The sequence below is a fragment of the Stegastes partitus genome, unplaced genomic scaffold, assembly GCF_000690725.1.
Source record: "Stegastes partitus isolate 25-593 unplaced genomic scaffold, Stegastes_partitus-1.0.2 Scaffold1108, whole genome shotgun sequence".
NCBI classification, from domain to species: Eukaryota; Metazoa; Chordata; class Actinopteri; family Pomacentridae; genus Stegastes; species Stegastes partitus.
The window spans coordinates 21,343-45,383 of NW_007578839.1; the positions used below are offsets into that span (position 1 = coordinate 21,343).

The window sequence follows — 24,041 nt, forward strand, 5'->3', positions numbered from 1 at the left end:
TCCACACTATGCATATTTCCCTATTTACATTTTTGCAGCCCCTACAAACTATACGTTATTCCCACTACTCTGTACATCAACACTAGAAAGACATTTCACCATGTTAAATGTATCCTCAAATAAATTGCTGACAACTTGCTCCTCTGTACACTGTTTTTTTTTTCTAAACATGCTGAATTTTATTGATCAAGTATGTTTTATTTTTCACTGTCTTTCTTATAAAAGGTTAATTTGGGGAAACGTTTTGAAGGTAGAATAAAGTTATTTTGATAAAATGTAATTTTCAAAGCTAAAAATTTAACAATTCTTTTTAACACTATGTGGCTCCAATAAATGGTGTAATTTGGCCTTTCTTTGGTATTTTTTTTAACATAACATCCCATTTTAACTCCATCGGCATGTGTTGAGGTTTACGGGGTTAATGGGTCACTGCCCTGGTTTTTCAGCTTGGTTTGTTTTCAGATGTTGCAGTATGACTGCAGACTGCAGAGGGAGCTGAGTGTTGTCGGGTAAATGTGGTTGTTTGGAGCTAAAGTCTGACAAGTAAAAACCTGTGTGGAGTTAGAGAGACGTGAACTGCCCATCTCTGCTGCAGCCTGCATCAGCTGCGACTGGGATAACAGACCTCAAAGATCCAGCTGCGTTGTGGGTAATGTAGGAAGCAGGTTACAAACAGGAAGAAGAATGTGTGGAATAAAAAGAGGATATTTGTGTTCAGTGTGAGTCTGACGGAGTTACGGGGATTTGTTAATCGTAGCAGATTGGCTTTCTGTCAGTGCAAACTTGTCTGTAGTTGTTAATTTGATCCCGGCAGTCTATCTGTGGATGACCTGAATTCATCACATAACAGCCAAGTCACATTCATGTTCTTTGCAGTCTTGTGCCTTTTCTTTTCTTCTTCATGACATTTGGATAATGAGTATTTTTTTTACTCTATATGTTGCCTCTGTAACTCAAACCCATGTGAGAGAAGCTGTATGTGAATGTGTTTTATCAGCAGACAGACAGTAGAGTCTCTAAATTAGGCAGTACATTTGTTGTTATGGGTGTTTGACCTTAAGCCAGCAGAGTTTCAGTATGAGCGCTGGCCGACTGTCCGGCACTTGAAATTTCAGACTCTTTCAGCTTTTATCTAAACCGCAGGTCTACTGCTGCTGCTGCATCTCCACAGCAGAACCAGACTATTTCTGCAGAAAACTGAGGGACAACTGCATCCTGATTGGATCATTTCAAAGGTAGGACTGAACCTATGTTTCGTCACGTCTTTGACTTTACATCCGGATTCAGGTTTCACCTCAGTCTCTCCTGTAATGTTCTTAGCTGAAAGCTGCTCATAGTATAGTCACTTGAATAGTATATTATCTTATGTTATCTTGTTATTCTATATTGTACCAAAGTGAGCTATATGTTTGTGTTTTTTTTGTGTAAATCAAAATAAAATAAAGGCTGTGCTACAGGTTGTGATAAACTATTGTTCAGGGACCAGCAACTCACGGGTGTAACAGAATCGAAAAGGGATGAGGCAACAGCAATCTATTTATAATTTTATGGAGCGTTTTACTGGAACGATTCCATGATTGTGTAAAATGTTATTGATGTTTGTCAGTTCAGTTTGTGTTTAAGGTGCATTATAAAACTCCTCCAGACGGATACCAGAAGACACGTGTTTCTGTGATATTTCTCAGTTTTCTTGAGCCTTTGCCGAGAAGATCAGCAGCGCTTGCTGTGTTTAACTGTTTTGGCTGCAGCACAGTGGAAAGAAACACCACTGACCTCCACAGCATCCAGTCAATTCCAATGACCTCATCTACCTGCAGCTTCAGCCAAAACATAAAGAGGTCAACCTCAAATGACCTGCTGTTTACACGCTGCAGGTGTTTCTCCCAGTAACTGTAGACTCAAAGGTCCCATATTGTGCTTCTTTTCAGCAAGTTAATAAAAGTCTCACATGTGCCCAGAGAGTGTTTTTTTTTTATTTTAGCTCAAAATACAACAAAGACAGTTCATTTCACCATGACTGTATAACCTTTGGCTTTACTCCTGTTTTAAATGGGCTTTTTCAGTGTCTGTAGCGTTAAATGCAGCTGCTGCTGTCCACATCCTCATTCAGGAAGAAGACTCTCTCTGCATTTGTTATTGACAGTGTGGCACAAAATATTTGACTACACAGCGGCTGGCACAGACGTGACTGAGCGTGAAAGATCAGGCCTTTCTATCAGGATTTTCCTAATGGTGTGGTGAATTTGCCATCAAAATACAAGTAATCCACTGAGTCTTTAGTTGCTTTGATGCTGGGAATGCATGACGACTGTTGTGTTCACCCTTTCAGCCAACAGCAGAACATTCGGTGTGTCTTACTCGTTGCTAAGACATTTTAAAGTTAGCAGAAGCAGCTCTGGAAAGTAAATAAACCTGGTGGACTGTGAGGCAGCTGCTGATTCTGAATGACTCACTTTCTATTACTGCTATTCCTGGGCTATAGGAATAGCAGTAATAAGCATTATTATATTCTCTCAGCTTTCATTTTAGACCTCCTTGTTTATAAAACATTCAAGACACAATAAAAGTAGATTTTCAACAGATGATAACTTTAAAAAGAAACTGGTGATGCTTCTCACCAAACCAATTTTTTCAAAAAATTACAGGAGCTGCTGTGATACTATTAGGTAAACTGTTCCACTCACATGATATTTTGTCCCTTTTAGATCCAACATGGATGTCTCTGAGCCGAATCTGGATGACTACAGTGTGTACAGTCAGCTGTCTGATGAGGAGCTGCTACAGATTGCTGTCGAGAGAAGCCTCATCGACAAGCACTCTCAACCAGTCCCTGATCAGAACTCATCTTCATCATTAGCGCCTCCTACTCCGGCAGATGTAACACAAACAAACCCAGACCCCAGACAAAGACATCCTCAGCCATCCGGACAACAGCACCAGGTCCCTCCATCTCAACCACCCCCAGCGGTCCAAAACTCTGCAAACCCACCCACAGCACTGTCGAATTTTCTCTATCAGACCTTCAAGAGGTGAGATGGTCAAGATATGACGTAAAGACACAGAAAATGTCTAAAAACAACCAATACACCTCTACACAAACTACTCAATTATCAAGTCCATATTCAAATATCCCTTCAGAATGAAAGTCTGTATTCTTGCTTGGGCTTGTTTTGGTTCAGTGGAAATACTAATTTACAGCTCAGCAGCTCAACAAATTGCCTCAGTTGAGAATCTGTATGCTGACAGAGAATCATCAAGAAAATAACTGGTGAAAGAAGGAAGCTTTTTTCAGCTGATTTATATTCTGAACTTTAAACAGAATCTCCTCTGTAGCAGGTTAGCTGTGCAGCATCAGTTACCATGGTGATCTAGCAGGTTAAAAGAGAGCCATCCTCATCATGACATTAAAAACTCTGATTTTAGGCTCAAAACACCTCTCTGGCCTCAGACTCCTAGAAATATGAAGTGTGTCAGAAAAGTTCCAGGACTGGTGCCACAAACAGTATCTGTTTCAAACCCAAACTACAAATTACTAGTTTTCCCCTTCAGATGATCAACCAGCACGTCTACAAAGAGATCCTGCAGCGTTTGCTTCATTCTGAAGAGGCAGAGTTGTGGCAGGACCAGTGGAGGCTGCTTCACCATGACAACCTGCTCACAACGCCCTGAGCATCCCACAGGTCCTGGCTGAGAAGAACATCTCTGTGCTGGAGCAACCTCCCTACTCACCCCACCTGGCTCTGTGGGATTTTCTTCCTCTTCCCCAAGCTCAAGGGGGTCATCAAGGGGACCCGTTTAGAAGACGTGGACGACATCAAGATGGAGGATCCCAGAAGAACCCTTCCAGGAATGCATGGCGGCGTGGCATTTGATCACACTTCATGTTTTGTAGCCTTTTCATTTTAAATCAAGGCCCAGGTTTAATGTTGCACTGTGTGAATTCTTTGTAGTCTACATGTTGGAATTTCAGTCTGTTAAGTAGCTGTTTCACGTTGTATGTCTGAGTTTCTGGTCCTCACAGCAAGTGTTTGTCTGTTTTGCTGCAGAGAGATGAGTCCCATACAGACAGTGATTATAAATGGGGACGTGGAAGCTCTGATGACTTTGGTCAGACAGAAGTCCAGCAGCCTGACGGAGCTAAGTGATGAAGGCTGGATCGCTCTTCATGAAGCTGCATATTACGGACAGCTGCAGTGCGTCAGGATCCTCATCAGAGGTCAGCAATGCTGTGGATTCCTTATGGTTTGGTTTGTTATTGTTGTCGCGTCAAAAATACGACACCTAAAATTTCTCATGGATAAACACCAAACAGTTTCAACACACTTTTTGCCCCGGCCACTTTCTTTACTCACTGTGGGTTCATTTATAACTAATGTAAACTCCTGCACCTCCATGGAAACAGCACAATGATAGCCAAGAAGTAGAGAGAGGGCTGGAAAATGTCTTCTGTACAATAGCAAAGTTAGAATACTATAAATACTAAAAAAAGACAAAAGTAGAATTTCTTTATTTATTTTACAAAAAAACCAAAAACCCTGGAATCAACATGCACAGCATTTTCCCACCAGGTGTCACAAATACTGACAAAACATTAGCATTTTTCATTTCCAGATATTTCACTACGCTGGATGTATCTTCCAACAACTTGCCGCTCTGTACAACACGTCTGAGCCATACTGCATTCACTTAATCTAGCCTCAGTCTCTCTTGTGCTGGATTCATTAAAAAAAAAAAAAAAAAAAACTGAAATATGTTTTATTTTCCTGTGGATTTCTCTTGTATTTTTCCCCTCTGCTCTAAAAATTCTTTACCCTTTAGCACAAACTTATTAACGACTGAACTGCGATGAGTCTTTTTCGAAATTCCCAAGTTGAAATTGGTTGGAGCTTAGAGGGTTAAACTGAAACTTCAGCCTGTTTGAGCGTTCCCATTATACCTGTCATTTCTCCACAATTCTGCTCATGTTAGGACACCTCACATCACGAGGGGCTTAAATTAAAGCTGTATTCTAAATTAGGTTTTAATTTTGTAGCTGTTGCTATTTGTAACAACCTTCAATTACCCAAAGCACTGACTGACATCTAACAAATGCTGAAAATAGGTCAAATGAGTGACAAACCTGAGCGTCCACGTTAGACTGCAGTGTTGTCTTTGTCTTCAGGGTCTCTGTGACTCTCACTTTGTCTTTCTACTGCATGTTTTCCTGCTGAAACAGAAGAAGTCTAGTGTCCAGCAGCTATAAACAGTGGAAATAAAAGTATTTCCAGACTTCGGATGAGTAGATGTTATTACACAAATGTGGGATGCTCTTTGTAAACCACTAACCTTTGACCTCTGTGTGTCCTCAGCTCAACCCGAGTTCGTGAACAAACGTAGCTCATGCAGTCAGACGGCTCTGATGCTGGCTGCAGAACGAGGACACGTTTCCTGTGTTGAGTTTCTTCTGAGCCACGGAGCCGACCCAAACATCGCCAACACGTCCAGAGAAACGTCGCTGTTCACGGGTGAGCTATGACGTCGCAGTGACATCACAGGCCGTGCTGTAAAAATGCACTGATGTCATTGCAGTATGTAAACATCACAGATAATCTCCTATTGGCATGACTGTGTGCAGACACTTTTAGGAGCTGTTGCTCAAACCTGAAATAAAAGACACTCCCTTCTATCTAGCGTCTATATTTCTGTTCTAACAGTAACTTCTCCCACTTGCCCATTACTGTCCTCGTCTGGACCCTGATGCTCTGGCTCAGTCTCTGGTCTGAAGCCTCTTGATGGCGCCTCATCTCAAGTTGAATTATCAGAATCAGAAACTATTGTCCAAACTATTTCCATTCAAAAGTGCTTGGACATGGTAGAACTAATATTTAAAACAGCAAATACCTAAAATTTATTTTGCAAGTTTAATAATTCAAAGCCAACTGAGTTTGCATAGACCTACTACTGACATCGGCGTAGCTCAGTGAGCTTGTTTATGATGAATCACTAGCGATTGCATGGCTGATGGATTTCTGACTGATGTCACGATGACGTAGGCAACGATAACATCCAGAGTGTAAGTTGCTCTCCAGTGACCGCACAGCCTCAGGGCATGATGGGAAACGTGTAGCTCTCACCTGGTCTAACAGTTGATAAATTCAAATGTTAACGCAACAGGATAACGTTTGAAATAAACTTTTCATTTAGCTCAATTGGGGAGATTTTGATTGAATTTGTTGTTGATGGTCAAGAGAGGGGCAGCGGTTAGCATCGTTGCCTCGCAACACGAAGGTCGCTGGTTCGCGTTCCGGTGAGGACACCCGGGATCTTTCTGCGTGGAGTCTCCATGTTCTCCCCGTGCAGCGTGGGTTCTCTCCGGGTTCTCCGGCTTCCTCCCACACAGTCCAAAAACATGCTGAGGTTAATTGGTGATTCTAAATTGTCTGTAGGTGTGAATGTGAGTGTGCTTGGTTGTCTGTCTCTAAGTGTAGCCCTGTGATAGACTGGTGACCTGTCCAGGGTGTCCCCTGTCTTCACCCTGAGTCAGCTGAGCTCCAGCCCCCCACGACCCTGGTGAGGATTAAGCGATGTATAGATAATGGATGGATGGATAGTTCTATATTAACATTGGACTGGTGTAATGCTTAAGTATGTAACATCTAACTTAAAGTAAGTTGGATGTTAGAATTCTTCAAATAACATCTGTTCAGGTGTTTGTGTCCCTACAGTCTGAATATCTGACAGCTCAGTAATGAAAGCCGCTGCCCTGTGTTTCTTTCTGTTTATTAATGTTGTCAATTCTTTTGCATAGTTTTAGAGGAACAGATCTAGTCAGCCTATTTCAAACTGCTCATCTTGACTGCTGACTTTTAACACCAACTGAAGAACAACAAAATGTCAAACTGCATTTCGTTAACATATTTTTTGGCGCTACTAGCCTATATTTCACTATAGCTATTAGATATATTTCATATAATCACAAGGCTCCAGGAAAGCAGTCTCTTTAACATAATGTTAAGGATGAAATTCATTCATCTAACTATGCACAGATATAAGATACTGTGTTTTTCTCATTGATGTATACAGAACTTTATCAACCATTAGCCTACTTCCAACACAATAAACAAAACAGGCCTTCTCCACATTAAATTAATTATGTAGGAAATGGTTGCTTGACATTTCTATCATAATGCTTTTAAAGTCCAATTCACACAGGATTACTACAGGACATTGTGTGATTTAAAACTCATCCTTCCACATGTGTTTCGTACAGAGCCTGCTGAAACACACCAAAAATGTTCCTTCCCACATGCTGCCATACATGTCACCCATTATTCTGCAAAATTCTGCTCTTCTGGTGGATTTGCTGTTTCTGCGCATGCGTCTTTAGAATTGCCAGTGCAACCTCCATAAGGAGAAAGGTGGTTAAAAAACAAAAAAATGACACTAAATGACAAAAAAGGTGACTGGCATGGGACAACTGTCATCACCGGACCACTGTTTGGTGAAATACGGCTGGTCATTTAAGGTTAAATATTTATTTTACAAATTACAGACATGGCAGAATTGCATGGGGTTAAGATTACAGATGAATTCCGACACAATAACGGAGATCCCCAGGTCACACTAGTGCTGTGCGAATACGGCTCAAGAATCTAGCTTTCTTGTTTGCTTCTGTCAGAGCTGCCTATGTGTTAGCCAGCCAGCTAGCTCAGAATGGTGCATTTGATATGTTGATATAAGGCAATATTATGCCACACGATGCAAACAAGACAAACAGATTGTTTGAATGCATATGTAGATATTTTTATTCACAGGGAAATGCATTGGTTGTACCTTTCATCCCCCAGAGCTCTCACACAATGCCAACTCTACCTAGTTTAGATGCTACAGTGTCACATTACAGATGCATTGTTTTGTGTCAGGTCACCTCATCTCTGTGTCTGGACGCCTATAAAAAGTAACAGAAGTCTGATGATACGACTATTCAGTTCGACAGTTTTTTCCTCTACGAGGCGGCTCAGCCAAAGAGTTCATATCAGCTGTTGCTCAGGAAAGCTTGCTGGTCTAAAAAAGGTCATTTGTTGTGTCTTAGCCTGTGAGTATCCGAATGAAGCCATCGTGGAACTGCTGCTGAGGTCTGGAGCTCAGGTGAATCGCACCAGCACCCAGGGAGGAAGTGCTCTTCATGAAGCTTGCAGACATGGTGAGGTGAAGATCTGCAAGATGCTACTGGATGCCGGAGCTGATCTAAAATGGAAAAACATCTATGACATTCAACCGTTCTTCACTGCTGCACAGCATGGACACCCAGATGTCGTCCGCCTGCTTGCGAGGAGAGGTCGGTGCTATAAACCTGGACATGAACTGTCTTTACCGTCTGTTTGGAGCTCTGAATGTGTCTATTCTGTTCAGGTGCCGACATTAACGGGCAGGCTGGAGACGGAGCCTCGCCGCTGTATGAAGCCTGTAAGAATGGCCATGTCTCAGCTGTAGAGGCGCTGATCGCTCTGAAAGCCGATACCAACCGAGCTACGAAGTCCGGTCTGCTGCCTCTTCATGTGGCTGTTCAGAACAATCACATACGGTCTGAATCCCTCACAGCTTTTACTGCATGAGTCTTACAATTTGACCATCACCATCTACTCATCTGTCTGCTGTCTGGCTCCTTTTACTAACACACAAAGTGCTACTTACAGAACCGCAACTTGACAGCTTCCTTTAATATTTCCAGAATCGTGTCGATGCTGATCCCGGCCACCAGCAGGGTCAGAGTAATGCGCAGTGGCATCAGTCCTCTGCACATCGCTGCAGAGAAGAACAGGGACGAAATCATGGAGCTGCTGATCGAGCATGGCTTTGACGTCAACACTGAGCTGTCAGAGGAATGGTCCAGGCTGTACGAGGACCGGCGGACCACGGCACTCTACTTCTCTGTCTACAACGGGAACCTGGAGGCCACCGAGATGCTGCTGGAGGCCGGAGCTAACCCCAATATTGACATCTTCAACCCACTGCTTATCGCCGTCCGCCTGGGCTGGATAGACATGGCAGAGCTGCTGCTAAGGTACGGTGCCAACGCCAATGCTGAGATCTCCACACAGCCATCCTCGTTCCCGTCAGCCATCCTGCTGAACATGGAGTCTCTGCCCATGCTCAAAATGCTGCTGGACTATGGCTGTAACGCCCAGCCCTGCTTCGACTGTCCCTATGGCCAAAAAACACATCCACCCATCCCACCATCACAGCGCCATGACGACAGAGCGCATTTAAGGGAAAATTCGGCACCACAGCACTGCATTCTGGTGAGTGTAGAGAGGTAAAGTACACTTCCAGGTACGTGTATGTGTTAAATGAAAGACGTCTTCCATCTTGTTTCAGTTCTGCGAGGCCGTCTCTGTTTCATCTTTCCGCCGGATATACGGTCCGATCATCTCGTTGCTGCTGGACTACGTCAGTCACGTCCGCCTCTGCTCCCGGCTGCTCGAGGTTCTGGAGAGTTGCAGCGACTGGGCACCGATCAAACTGAAAGCTCGTAAGGAACAAAAACAGCACCGACAGGTGACAGAAAGTTGACACAGCAATAGTATAGGTGGGCAGGGTCTATAGGTCACTTCTACCAGCTACTGTTTCCCTCTTCAAGACAGGTGGAAGGCTTTTAAGTTATGAGTTTCGACAAACATCTCTGAGTTCCTAGTCCAGGTTCCAGTCGTCTCACATAGCCAGATTATTGTGCACCATTTTGAGGCTGCACCTCACTATTGTTCTGCTATCAGGAGATAAAGCACTCTACCTTGTTCATATTTCTTTAAACCAATCACAGTTGTAGTGGGCAGTATTAAGCCCAGGATGCAGCAGTGGTGTCCCCTCAAAAAAGTGACAAGAGCAATTATTTAGGGGGAACATTTACATGCAGGCAGTATTGTCATTAAAATGGTTAATTCACTGAAAAAAGTAGCAGGGCTGACCTGCTGCACGATCCAAATCCTCGGCAAAACTTTACATTTTCAGCGTGGTTAGTTGCTGCTCAGAGGTTGTTGTTTCCAGGAGTGACGGGGGACTCTGAAAACAGTAACGCATAGATAATGGATGGAGGGGAGAAAGCTGTGTGAAATATGTGGCCACCTACATCAGGTGAGTCAGACTACAGTTCCAGTGTCTCCTAAAAGTTTCCAGGGTGTATGTTTTTTTATTTCACAGTTCCTTAAGGAGTTATAGTTTCTCAATTCCTAAAAAATAGTCTCTGAGTTATTTAAAAGTGTTTCCAAATTCTCCACTGTTTCCAGAAAGCACATAAGCTTAATGAGGAGCTCCCATTGAACATCCTGGAAATGTTTTCTATAAAATGTTCCAAAGATCAAATGAAAGGCTTCATTATACTTACAGAAGTTTTTGAATTATTCAAACAATCTACAGAAGAAGCAATCTGAATTCTTGGTTCGAACAAATATTCCTAAACAAGTTTTAGAAAGTCTGACAAGATACTCAGACTGTTTCCAGGAATGTTTCTTGTTCAGTTCCTGTCTGATTGATATGTGGACCTTCTGTCTGTGTTCTGCTCTCAGTTCCTCCTCATCCACTGATGCAGCTCTGCAGACTGAAGATCCGACGCCTGGTCGGAGGCCAGCGGCTCAAACTGCTCCACACTCTGCCACTTCCTGCCAGACTCATCCGCTTCCTGAACTACGACGTGCAGTGTTAACTCACCTGAGATCACCTGTTACTCCTGAGTCAACCCAACTGATGATAAACTGCACTGATATTTGCAAATGTTTCGGATGCAGAGATCTGACTCTCTTCATGTCCAGACTAAACTAAACTGGGGTGATTCTGTCAGGGTGTTGTGGTCACAGTGTAAAAAGTTTTCTATGACAAAAAAACGTCTATTAAATAGCAATAACATGTATTTTGTTACATTGATCTCACTGCAGGGTTTTTAAATGTCTGAACAGTGAAGCTTTATGTCGGTCAGCTTCGACTTGGCAGTCACTTTCAGACAGCAGCTGAATCTAAAAATAGAGTGCGCACGCGCGCACACACACACACACACACACACACACACACACACACCCTTCAGTATTGCTTAGCCAGACCATTCTGCAGTATATAATGGTCTGTCTGCACCACACTGTCATTCTGCTATAGGGGAAAAAATGCTCTGCACACAGGGAGACGAGCACTGATTAAAATGGATAGTTCACAGAGAAAAAACACCTCGCCGGGCTGTCTGACTGCACAATTCAAATCATCTGTGAAGCTTGAATTTTTTACTGTGGTAGGTTGCTAGGGCTGAGGTTGTTGTTGTTTACTATAGTGAAAGAGATTTAACAACAGAAGCATGCAGCTAGTGTAAGAGGAGGAGAAAGCCACGTGATGGTGGCAGGTTCATGGCAGGCCTTCACCCACAGTCTACATACAGCGAGTCAGACTACCCTAACCCAAACTTAATACCAATCTTAACCCTGAAACCAAGTCCTAACCCTCAGACAACCCTTTGAAGGGTTTAAAAAAAACAGATGTTTGACTTTACTCTTCTAAAATGTCCTCACTGGTGGTCCACGACTCAAACTGAGTCTCACAGTGGTAACTGTAGAAGTGAACACTGAAACACTGAAGCAGTAGAAATGATGCACAGGTTTGAAAAAACTGATTGAATTCTGAGAGATGTGAGTTAGAAACTGTTAAGTGCTACCTGGACTAAACTGGGAATAATTCCAACAGGTTTAAAGTTTTAGGATTCAATCTTTACAGATTTGGAATTAAACTGACACCGATGGAGATTCATTTTCTTGGACTAAACCTTAACAAATGTGGGGTTGCATCTGCCCAAACGTGAACTACAAATCAGGATTTGGGGTTAGCCAGATAACTTCAGGTTTAAACCTGAGTTTTTCTCAGAAGAAGGGACCTACCCTGCTATGGAGCAGGTTATGTTCAAAGTGATCAGATAAGCATTCGTAGTGCACTTGAATGAGTCACTCAGTGTGCTTTGGAAATGATTTTACTTCAGTGGATTCTGTCATATACACAGACATAGTGACACTGTCTGCATCAGGCTCCTACTCTCATCAACACAACAATGTCAGTGTTAGACATCTTTTCCCAAACTCTTTCTCTCTAAATGTTCCAAAATACAGCTAAACAACATGCATGTGTCATCAAAAAAAGAAAAGAAAAAAAAAACAATTGCATGAATTACTGTGGCTCCTGTTTACACTGTTTACAGCCATACACGCAGTAAGGCTAAGCAACGTCACCCGGCCCCATGTTAGCTTAGCGGCTAGCATGGCACTAACTTTTACAGACTATGGGGAGAAACGGCCAGCTTTCCCTAATTCACCGTGACCGTCAGTGTTTAACTCATTAACATGTGCATTGTGACTTATTCTACTGCTTCGTGCTTACCTGTAAATACACACAGACATCGCGACAACAACGTAAAAGTTGCGTAGCTTTCCCCGGACAGACAGCGCTCACAAACACTAAACTCCATCTGGTGGCGAAGCTCGGTTACTACACCCGGCATAAACCACGCATGCGTATACCAGCTGGAGCGCAGCAATTACTTTCAACTTGGACAAACAACATTAGCAGCAAACAACACAATGAACAGATATGTGGAGGGTGTCCATATTTTAACAATACTATTCTCATTTATATGAATGCTGGCTACTGGCCAATCAGTTCTCTGGGAAACTAGAATCAGCATTCCTGGAAGATCCTGCTGAAAGACGCTGCTTCGTTCACAGACAGTGAGATGGAAATGTTTAGAGGTCTAAGGAGCTGCCAGGATACATTTTTACATGGTCTGCACGTATATATTGCTTTTTTTTTTTTTTTTTTTAACTTGAAGTGCTTTACATTGTTTCCCATTCACACCCCCAATGGTACCAGAGCTGCCATACAAGGTGCTTACCTGCCTCAGGGGTCTTGCCCAAGGTCATGTCAGCTTATGTTTACTTAAAAGGCAGTGATATTAATAATACTATTAACTTACACATTCACACAGTTTTTGTAATTTTCCGTACTTTACCTGCAGCAGCTGTGTTGCTTTTAGCCAGTATTATAGTTTAAAATTCCTCACATCAGTTTATAGTTTGTAGTTCTCGTGAGAAATATGCAACACTACACCTGCCCATGTCTGGTCACCAGCTGCCAAAATTGGCTCTTTTATGTGATTGTGCTTATAACCTGGTTCAGAAACCCTTGGTTGACCTAATGATAATCAGATTTGTGTGACCGCTTGAAAACATATCCTGCTGAACTTGCTTCATATTGCAGGCTTCAATCCGAGACAGATCAGGAATCAACCAACAGATCAGAACCTAACCCTGGAATCACTCTAAACTAATCAGGGACATACCTGGGCAGATGCATCAGTTTGGAATGGAACTGAGATTAGCTGGATTAATTAGGTTAGACTGCAGATTAACTGTCAAATTATTTACCAACACAGAGTTGATCAAACATAACCATAAAGGTAAACATAAACAGAGGTTTGTGTTGGTTTTATGCTGGGATTAATCTTAGTTCTAGGTTTGGAATTAGATTAATCCAGTTCATGAAGCAGCTCTTCATCATTATTTTATAATGTTTGAGACGCCGTGACTCAGCTGTTTAGGTCTGCTGAAGCTTCATGTGACTCCACCTGTAACATTAGAGTTAGAGAAGAGATCCGCCGGTCAACATGCCCCAACTGCAGGTTCTTAAAATAAACTTTAAGTAACCCCCCCCCCGACCACCCTCAGCACCCTCACCACCACCCACCCACACACACACACAAACACACACACTCATGTGCAGACTCCATTACAGACAGACAGCAGCAGAACACACGGATCACACCACGCTTTAACTTGTAAGAAACAGCAGATATATAAGAGAGAGGTGAGCACCTTCATCTACTGCAGCTGTTACTGTTTTATGCAAAGTTTAACCCTCTGTTTGCTGTTGTTCATGCGGCTGTTTGCTGTTTATGTGTATATGTGTGTGTGTGTGCGGTCCCTCACTAGGTGCCTGTTCTACAAAACAAACCAGGCTTATTTTAGTTTGTCCGACCTACTTTCAGTTATTTCACTTCTATAAAGCAAATTTGACTCAGTTACTCTGACAACTTATGCTGGGACAGTCATCCGGTCCAAGACAGGTTAACCCGTCAGGTTTAACCCGTGCTGTTGTGTAACCAGAGTCCCTGTAACACTGACCCATGATTTTACCACTGACCGTATTATAGGACTTGATTTCCCAGTTGTATGTTGTGTGATATAAAATATTTAGGCTTGTTGTCACCATCTTAATTACCCCAAAAGACTGATAAAAGCCGCATAAATAGAATCGAAATCCATGTGATTCGCTCCTCTATTCTCCTAGTAATAAACTGTTTAAAAATGTATTGGTTCATACATTTAACATGATGTCCAGAAGGATAAATCAGGTGTGTTTAGTTTGCATGCTTTTAATGAATTAGTAAAGGTCTATAAATAAGAACCTAAACCCATGTGCCCGTCTTTATCAATCATGGCGTGTCCTGTTCAGTGACGAGGTGGTGGATAAGGGGGCTGTCAATGATGCTGTGCAGGACAGTCCTTGTTTAATTGGCCATATGTGTGTGTGTGTGTGTGTGTGTGTGTGTGTGTGTGTGTGTGTGTGTGCCTGTAGTATATTCATATATGAAGCTAACACATTTATGCAAATATTTAATTTTACCTTTTCATGGGACAACACTGAAGAAATGAGACTTTGCTACAATGTAAAGTAATCAGTGCACAGCTTGAATAACAATGTCAATTTACTGTCCCCTGAAAATAACTCAATACACAGCCATTAATGTAAACCGCTGGCAACAAAAGTGATTACACCCCTAAGGGTAGATGTCTCTCATTACATACTGTACATATATATGAAGAGTTCATTTGCAAAAACAGATAACTCCACCTTTGCAGACCTTCAGAAAACCCACTTTTCCATCATCTACCTGAGACAATATCAATCAAACTTCCATCCATCCATGATCTATACACCGCTTAATCCTCACTAGGTTCACGGGCGGGAGGGAGTCTATCCCAGCTGACTCAGGGTGAAGGCAGGTTCACCTGGACAGGTCACCAGTCTATCACAGGGCTACACTTAGAGACAGACAACCAAGCACACTCACATTCACACCTACGGACAATTTAGAATCACCAATTAACCTCAACATGGTTTTTGACTGTGTGGGAGGAAGCTGGAGAACCCAGAGAGAACCCACGCTGCACAGGGAGAACATGGAGACTCCACACAGAAAGATCCTGGTGTCCCCACCACCTAGCAGCCCTCAACCAAACTTAAGTTATTTCTGTTTTTGTCACGTCATTTCTACTGAGTCAAATCCACTCAACTTCAGTTTGATTGATATTATCTCAAGCAAACAACAAAAAAATAAGTTTTCTAAAACTCTACAAATTTGGAGTTATCCATTTTTACAAATGAACTCTTCATATATATAAAGTTCTCTCAGCATTATGGAGAGGGCCCAGATAGTTACCTATTGACAGTTTTTATTTTAAAACATAACTTAATTTTTTTTCTTTCTTTCTTACTGTGTTATGAATATTTACTATGGATATGGATGCTGAAGCCAGTTCTTAAGTTCTTGTAGCTGCTTGATAGTTAGTATTTGTACTGTGTTCAGGTTCAGGTCAGGAAGGACAGAATAGATTTTGTAGGAAGACGAATAAAATACTGAACAGTTGTTTTTTTGTCAGATATTTTCAGAGGAACTTTGCAGATGAAAACAGCCCATCATCACATTAAAAATCTAATGCAGGCACAGTGAGTTTTTATAAGAAACCAGCTCTGGTGTTTCGTCCTGTTTGTTTCAGACTGCTGACCCTCTCAGCATCATCATGGCAGCAGCCAGCATCTCTCACTCTGGATCAACGGGTTCCAATCTGGCCTTTGAGGATTATTCTCTCTACAGTAATCTGAGTGATGATGAGCTGCTTCAGCTCGCCATCGAGCGCAGTCTGACCGACACCCATTGCAACACAGCCACCAATGACACAACCAACACCAGCAACACAACCACCAACAACACAACCAACACCAGCAGCATCAGCAGCTCCAGCAACACCACCACCAATACAACCAACACCAACAGGCCTCCTCATCACCGAGACAACAGACCGAACCCTTCGGCCAGAAACACAAACCAACCCAGCCACAGTGGCCATAATCCTCCTCCGGCCGAAACCACTGCACACTACAGTTCTCCAAATCCTCCGAGTGAGAAGCCTCCTGATCCGTACGTAACCCAAGTTTTTACTTTCCTGTTCATGATGAGTCCTGAAACAAATTGTATCTCAGCTACATACAGTCCTTTCAATTTTATGCATACAGACATACATTCATGACAAAACCAGGCTCAGGGAGGGCGGACATCTGCCTCAAATGGATGGGGTGAGGGATAAAAGGAAGTGCAGAGTACTTTGGTTGTTGGAAATGGTAAAACAACTGAATAAACAGAGTTTCAAGTTTTAATCCTAAATTGGAATAAAAGTAACAACAGAAATAACATCTCCACAGCACTCAGTCACAGATCAAAGGAATGCAACACTCTGTGCTTCCAGCGGAAACTACATCAACACAGAGTGACAGCAAGAAAACTGCTGCCTTATGGACACAAATACACATACGGGGTAAATTAAATGTGGAACCAATGTTCTTGCTATTCAACATCATAGCTCAAAGCAATCGGCCTCGGGCAGATTTCAGAATAAATTTACAGACAAATGACTTCCCTGCCTGTTTGGCACTGGACAGTGTCTGTCTTTGTGCTCTGATTGGCTGTGGTCCTGGTGCTTGCAGGAAGACGTTTGACGGGACGATCAGCCGTTTCATGACAGGTTCTGGAAAGAGGATGGTGGCGTACCGCAGACCTGATGGCAACGTGGTCTACATGGCTCCAGAACCTGAAGAGTAAGTTCAGTTGTGTTCATCAACCATCTCTGTATGTGGAACCACCTCAGTCTTCTGACTCACCTGTGTCAGGTGTCACATCCATGTAAATGGACCTTTAAGGTCTGATTGATTGAACAGTCTGTGATGAGCTATAAAAGAACTGGGCAGTGTTTCATTTTTCATGAACACAGCGGGTCTGGACAGGTGAGACAGGAACACAGATGAGGCTGGTGTATATTTGTGCATGTGCACAAATTAGGCAGGTCTACATTTGTGCAGGTGTACAGGTGAGACAAATTTACATTTGTGCTAATGAGATAAATGCACATTTTGCAGAGGTACAGGTGAAAGCAGTGTACAGTTGCACGCATGCACAGGTAGATTAGAGTCACACTTTTGCAGGTATACAGGTGAAACAAGTCCACAGGAGTAGCAGGTGTGCATTTGTACAGGTGACACAGGTAGATTTGTACTCATGCACAGATGACTCTAATTCTTACCATTTGTGCAGATGTACAGATGAGGCAGGTGTACATATTTACAGTCATACAGGTGAGACAGGTATACACATATACAGACATACAGGAAGAGCAGTTAGACTTTTGTACAGGTGAGACAGGTATGCATGTGTAATGCTGACTGATGGGTCTTGTCCTTGCAGGGAGGAGGAGCCTCTGTTCAAAGCGATCCGTACAGGTGATGCAAACACAGTGAGAGCGCTGGTGATGGATCCAGGAACAAACCTGATGCTGCCCAGTAAACCAGGCTGGCTGGCGGTTCACCAGGCGGCGTGGTTCGGCCAGGAAGCCTGTCTGCGAATGCTGCTAATAGGTAGGTTCACACACACTTGCACACAGAAATGCCACAACAGCTGGAAGACAGAGGCCATTTTTTCTGTAACTGTGTGAGCAGCTCAACCAGGGATGGTCAACAAGAGGACAGCGCGTGGCGAGACGCCACTACTGGTTGCTGTCGGCAAACTGCAGCTGCAATGTGCTGAAGTGCTGCTGGACAATGGAGCTGACCTCGACATCATGAACAACGATAAAGAGACTCCCCTCTATAAAGGTAACAGGAGTCAAGTTGTCATCCATATGTCAGGTGTCTGATACTGGTATGGCCAAATTTATGTCGTGACAGGATTATTGGATAGTCTGTTGGCAGTGGAGTACAACAGTGAGCACCATCTGAGTACTCTGTAGTTTGGCTGGACTGTCTCTTTCATAAACTGGTTTTGCTCCCTACAGCCTGTGAGAGGAACAATCCTGCAATGGTTGCAATGCTGCTGAACCATGGAGCGGCTGTCAACACGCGCTGCATTATGGGATGGACGGCTCTGCAGGAAGCTGTGGGTCGAAACAATGTGGAGATCTGTGAGATGCTACTGAAGGCTGGAGCCAAACTCAACCTCACCAACATGTACGGCATCGCGCCGCTGTTCACTGCAGCTCAGACTGGGCAGCTCGCCACACTGCGCTTACTTCTCAAACATGGTACATGAAGGGGCTTGTCTTCCTGTGTGCTGATACAGCTAACTGCTACCACTGCTTTTGCTAACTGCTGCTTACTTCCTCTGCTGCCACCTACTCCTCACCCATGACCTCGTCCTCATCTCACTGTAGGTGCAGACCTTAACAGTCAGGCAGCTGATGGAGCCACGGCCCTGTACGAAGCTGCTAAAAATGGGCATGAGGAAGTCGTGGAGTTCCTCGTCTCCCAGAATGCTGATGCCAACAAACCCGGAAAGACAGGACTCCTACCACTTCACATTGCTGCCCAGAAAGGAAGTGACACGTAGGCACACTGATCATGATGTGTCTAACAAATTTTAAACTGATGTATTTTGTTATTTTCTAAGATTCAAATGTGACAAAGATGTTTATAAAGAAGGATCAACAGCTACATAGAGCTAGGTGTCATCTGCATATAAACAAACATCAGCTCTGTAGTTCAGTGCGGCGCTGCACTTCACTTCAGCTCTTTACAACAAAAACTAAGCCTGTTAAATTTAAAGACCGCCAGCAGAGGGTTGTTGTTCTTGTTCACCACCTGTCAGCTGAAACCCCACAGCATACTAATGAAAAGCTGTCACTGAGGTAAAATCTAAATTGGACCTTGTTTATGAAGTGGGAGCACATATATAACAGGAATAAAGTAATTATAAAGCAATAACATCAATGTTAAAACACACACCACTTCATTCAAACATTAATCAGAGAAACACTTTTTTTTAACCAATTTTCCGTCAGGTATCAGGTGCTAATTCCTGTTTTTTGATTCCAGCATCGTCTCCATGTTGATCCCAGCCACTAGTAAGGCCAGAGTCCGGCGCACTGGCATCAGTCCACTGCACATAGCAGCTGAGCGTAACCGAGATGATGTTCTAGAGTCCCTGATTGACGCCGGCTTTGATGTCAATGCCCAGTTGTCTGAGGAGCGCACAAAGCTGTATGAGGACCGCCGCAGCACTGCACTTTACTTCTCTGTCATCAACAACAACATTGATGCTGTGCGCATGCTGCTGGCTGCTGGTGCAGACCCAAACCTGGACGTGTTTAAGCCGCTGATGGTGGCAGCCAGGCTAGGCTGCATCCAGACAGTCACCCTGCTAGTGAAGCATGGTGCCGATATCAACGCTCGCATCCCCACCCACCCCACCACCTTCCCTGCTGTCTACATGTTCTCCATGAAGTACCTGTCCATGTTCAAGTACTTGCTAGACCATGGAGGCGACGCTATCTCCTGCTTCAAGTGTGTGTATGGCAGCCGGGCTCATCCGCCAATCAAGACCACTCGATCGGAGAGAGAAGCGGTTCGCAGCACTGACCTACAGGGGATGCAGATGAAGGGAGGCATTCAGGTGACCCCTGTTTACTGTGGTAAATAGAATGGTTTATGTGTGTAAAATATGCTGCAAATGACTGATTAAGAGCAAGTGAGGTATTCAGATGACCTCCTTTAATGTATTTATTATGTGACGTTTAGGTGACCTTTATTTAACATGCTTAAAACTAAACATTAATGTGACCTATGTTTAATGTGCTTGATACAATGCATTCTGGTGACTTCTGTTAAATGTGTTTATTACGTGGCATTCAAGTAATCTATGTTTAATGTATCTAAAACAAGTTGCAATTGATTCAGTGGCAGTTCAGTGGTTGAATAACAGTTCTGTGATTGGTTGATAGTTCTGTGAGATGATCTCCGTTCCCAGTATCTCTCGGTGGGCGGGGCCAATTATTGATGTCCTATTGGACTACGTTGGTCATGTGAGTCTCTGCTCCAGACTGACAGAGCACCTGGACAGTTACGCTGACTGGAAAAACATCAAGGATAAAGCAGGTGAATCAATATCTTCTGATTATCAGTTGATAACTGATCAAGTGCTGCTGCAGTAAACACTTAAGTAAGAGACGTTATGGCTACTGGTTTGTCTGGTGTGCTTCAGTGATGTTACTGGCTTGCTAGGTGTGTTTCCAGTCTCAACAGTCTGTGTTTGTTGCAGCTCCTCCACGGCCGCTGATGCACCTCTGCAGGCTGCAGATTCTGCAGCTAGTTGGACATCGAAAGTTGAAGAAGCTGCCGCTGCCTGGGAGTCTGATTCGCTTCCTGAAACACCAGGAGGCGTCGCTCGATGACGACTGATTTTTATCCAGTTAAATCAGCTGACTGACTGATTGAGCTGTACTTACTTCTGATCCACACTCCAGTGGAGCTGGATACGATTGAAACTTTCACAGTGTGACTCCTGAATGTGAAACATCACTGGCACAGCAGCAGAACATGCAGTGGATAATGCTGTAAATGTTATTTATTTTTTGTGATTTAGGAAAGTATTGTGTTATATTCAAACGTCATTTCAAACCCAAGAGGAGATACATTTTTACTTGATGGAAAAGGAGGCTGAGAGCCGAACTCTAATCTTACAAGTTAAGGATAATGCATTCTGGCTTTCATTAGCTGATCCCACATGCTGCTAGTTCTTCAGTGTTTGGTTGCACATTAGCACTGTCCTGCCATGTTTAGTATTTTCAAAGGATAAACCCTCACTCCCAAGTGCTTCACTGTAAGGCAACTAGGCCCCCAAATCACATGGTTAATGACCCATTAACTACAGACTGAAGGTGTTAATAGTGGTCAAACTATACGGAAAAGGATCTTAAGACTGCATTATAAGTAGCTGATAAGTTGTGTTGTAGACCCCATCCTTTGTTTAGAGATGGCTGTTCCTGTTTACCAAAGACGGCCTCCTTTACTCCTCTCTCAGACCATCTGTCTTGTCTGTCCAGAATACAGACATTGTTGTTCTCAGAGAAGTGCCCTTATCCTTTAGATACAGCTGGACTGCAGAGTCGTCTGTCCTGTGTTGAGCCTCTGGACTGATGTTTTGTCTCCCCTGTATATAGGTCTATGCACTCCTCTCTGCATTGGACTGCATATACAACGCTCCCCTCTGTTCTAGTGAGAAATAAGGAGGCCTCCTGGCTGCTTTCTCGTGAAACACTTTGGATTTCAATGACTTGGATGACTGAGGATCACGTAGAATCTCACAGTTTCATTGCCCTGATGATGCTGAGGCCTCCCTTCAGGACATCCCTAAGACATCTCCATAACTTCTATGTGTAATAAATGGTTATAAATCTTTCATTCTTCTCCATCTAAGTATTGATTTTCTTGCATCTATCATTAATTTTTTCTGGTGGTAAAGCATGCCTTTGAGTTTTTGGAAACTAGAAAAACCTGTTGCTACTGCAGCATGTTCTTAACCCTATTCAGGACTTTGGGGGTCTTTTGGACCCCAGGCCATTTGGTTTAGGTGACAGGTGTTGTTTTTTTTATTTATTAAAGATGTTTTTAAATATAAAAAGAGGGACATTTGTCATGCATTTGGAACCAAAAATACGTCACCTTATCAGAACATTTATTCAGCATAGTATAAAAGTCTATAATGAATACCAACAGATATTTTGCACAAATTCTTTCTTGGGGCCCAGTGGACCCTGAAAGACCTTCTGCGTATGGCAACATGAAAATCCTGAATCGGGTTAAAGTCGTCTATGCCGTGTACGAAGTTCATTTGTTTGATGTAAACTGTACGACCTCAAAGGTACAGCAATCTGTTGTAAAGTTTCTCTTTTGTTCCTGATTTATCCTAAAGTCTGATGTCATTGTGCTTTTTTAACTATAGATTTATGGTTGATTGTGACCTTCAATATATTGTTCATCATCAATCAGGGAAATTTAAATTCCAATTACTATGTAAACACACTATATTTATCTCCTGTATTTTTTGTACCCATGACATAATCACACTGTTAAAGGTCTGCATCATATTCACCTGAATATTATGAGCTTACTTCCTATAACTGATCTCTTAGGACCCTGGTTTGTTTAATGTAAGCCTCGTGTAAATACACTTAATGAGACACGGTTGAATAGTGATATCCCTGACAATGAAATTAAACGTGAGTATATTTTGCACAGAGCAGGTTGGGCCATGGAGGAGTGAGAGCTTGTTATATCAAAAATAACACTATGTAGTTGAATATCTGCTAAAATAAGTTTTCATTAAAGAAACAACTATATTTTGTCTACTATTAATGCTTCACATCATCCAAATTATCAATTATTCTGGGTGACTTTGAGAGCAACTTTGGAAAGATTGTTCGTCTCTCAATGATCCAAATCTATTCAGAGATATAAACCTAACTCGTAAGTGAGCTAAGAGTCGATTAAAGGTCAAACTTCTTGTTGGATTGGACTCTTGTCACTCATACTGATTGAATTACAAAATCTGGCATATAATCTTTCTCAGTGACCACTCAATAAGTTTTTTCTTTATGTTTGGAAGATTGAAATACCTTATTTTACACCAACAAGCTTTAAAGCAAGTCAATGTAAAATACGTACTATTGTCCTATTAACTGTGCACATCCCTGTTTTAAGTCATACGCAACACATGACAGAATTAATGTCATGAATGAAGAATATTTACACACTCGCACACACACATACTGCTCTACTCTGTCCACCAGATGTCACTGTGGTGTCATTATCTGCAGGTTACCATGACAACAGCACCATCAGTTAGAACATAAGCGGCATAAAACCTGAAGGTGTTCAACAATAATATGTAAAGTATATCAACATGATAAATATATATCGAAATATATATGTTAATAATACTATGAACAATAATTATAATGATCATAATGTTTATTTACAGTCAGTGTTGTTTTTTTATTTTTTATTTTTTTTAGTTTTAAGCTAGTTTATGTGTTTAAAATGTTATGTACTGTTAAAACCAGAAGTTTACATGCACTGTATAAAAAGACATAGAGCCTTTTTCCCCCCTCTCGCTGTCTGACATTAAATCAGACTAAACTCTTCCTGTTCTAGGTCAGTTAGAATTACCAAAATTATTTACATTTGCTAAATGTCAGAATAATGAGAGAGACAATTTTTTAGAGATGTGTCCCAGAGATTAAGTGTTTTGGTGTGAAATGTGCGTATCAACCCCAGAACAAAAGCTAAAGACCTTGTGAAGATGCTGCTGAAGAGAGTCATTATCCACAGTGACACCAGTCCTGTACCGACATGGGCTGGAAGGCTACTCAGAGAGGAAGAAGACATTACTCCAGAAGAAACATAAAAAAGACAGATTACAGTTTGTAAATGCACACAGGGACAAAGACCTTAATATCTGGAGACATGTCCTGTGGTCTGATGAAACTAAAACTGAACTGTTTGGCCTTAATGACCATCGTTACATTTGGAGGAAAAAGGGGGAAGCTTGAAGCCTGAGAACACCATCCCAACTGTGAAGCACGGGGGTGGCAGCATCATGTTGTGGGGGTGTTTTGCTGCAGGAGGGACTGGTGCACTTCACACAATAGATGGCCTCATGAGGAAAGAACATTATGTGGAAATATTGGAGCAACATGTCAAGACATCAGCCAGGAAGTTAAAGCTTGGGCACGAATGGGTCTTCAAATGGACAATAACCCAAAGCATACCGCCTGATTAGTTACAAAGAGGCTGAAGGGCAACAAAGTCAGTGTTTTGGAGTGGCCATCACAAAACCCTGATCTCCCTGGAGAACATTAGTGGGCAGAGCTGAAAAGGAG

At 42.6% G+C, this 24,041-nt stretch overlaps 2 protein-coding genes across 5 annotated transcripts; both read left to right on the forward strand.

The window, feature by feature from the left end:
- The first annotated feature begins 528 nt into the window (after window positions 1-528).
- LOC103367965 (ankyrin repeat and SOCS box protein 2-like) lies at window positions 529-10,890 on the forward strand. Of its 4 annotated transcripts, none has more exons than XM_008296170.1 (10): window positions 529-649; window positions 1,144-1,235; window positions 2,706-3,029; window positions 4,047-4,216; window positions 5,349-5,504; window positions 8,072-8,317; window positions 8,392-8,563; window positions 8,711-9,281; window positions 9,358-9,511; window positions 10,542-10,890. In XM_008296170.1, exons 3-10 carry the CDS (start codon window positions 2,713-2,715, stop codon window positions 10,676-10,678), a joined length of 1,923 nt encoding a protein of 640 aa, XP_008294392.1. In that variant the 5' UTR covers window positions 529-649; window positions 1,144-1,235; window positions 2,706-2,712; the 3' UTR covers window positions 10,679-10,890. The 4 variants fall into 4 exon arrangements, with proteins under 4 accessions (XP_008294392.1, XP_008294393.1, XP_008294390.1 ...); XM_008296171.1 differs by having other exon boundaries at window positions 529-645; XM_008296168.1 differs by lacking the exon at window positions 529-649 and adding an exon at window positions 685-717.
- Window positions 10,891-13,754: 2,864 nt separating this feature from the next.
- LOC103367966 (ankyrin repeat and SOCS box protein 2-like) lies at window positions 13,755-21,561 on the forward strand. Its single transcript, XM_008296172.1, has 10 exons — window positions 13,755-13,863; window positions 15,837-16,258; window positions 16,822-16,932; window positions 17,576-17,745; window positions 17,827-17,982; window positions 18,162-18,407; window positions 18,537-18,708; window positions 19,198-19,774; window positions 20,103-20,256; window positions 20,420-21,561. The coding sequence occupies exons 2-10, from the start codon at window positions 15,861-15,863 to the stop codon at window positions 20,557-20,559; spliced, it is 2,124 nt and encodes a 707-aa protein (XP_008294394.1). The 5' UTR covers window positions 13,755-13,863; window positions 15,837-15,860; the 3' UTR covers window positions 20,560-21,561.
- The last annotated feature ends 2,480 nt before the right edge of the window (window positions 21,562-24,041 follow it).

Coding starts and splice junctions, on each gene's coding strand:
- LOC103367965 (XM_008296168.1), top strand. CDS start 685: ATGTGTGGAATAAAAAGAGGATATTTGTGTTCA. Junction 5,505..8,071: donor AGAAACGTCGCTGTTCACGG/GTGAGCTATGAC, acceptor GTTGTGTCTTAG/CCTGTGAGTATCCGAATGAA. Junction 9,282..9,357: donor CACCACAGCACTGCATTCTG/GTGAGTGTAGAG, acceptor ATCTTGTTTCAG/TTCTGCGAGGCCGTCTCTGT.
- LOC103367966 (XM_008296172.1), top strand. CDS start 15,861: ATGGCAGCAGCCAGCATCTCTCACTCTGGATCAACGGGTTCCAATCTG. Junction 17,746..17,826: donor TCTGCGAATGCTGCTAATAG/GTAGGTTCACAC, acceptor CTGTGTGAGCAG/CTCAACCAGGGATGGTCAAC. Junction 18,709..19,197: donor GCCCAGAAAGGAAGTGACAC/GTAGGCACACTG, acceptor TTTTGATTCCAG/CATCGTCTCCATGTTGATCC.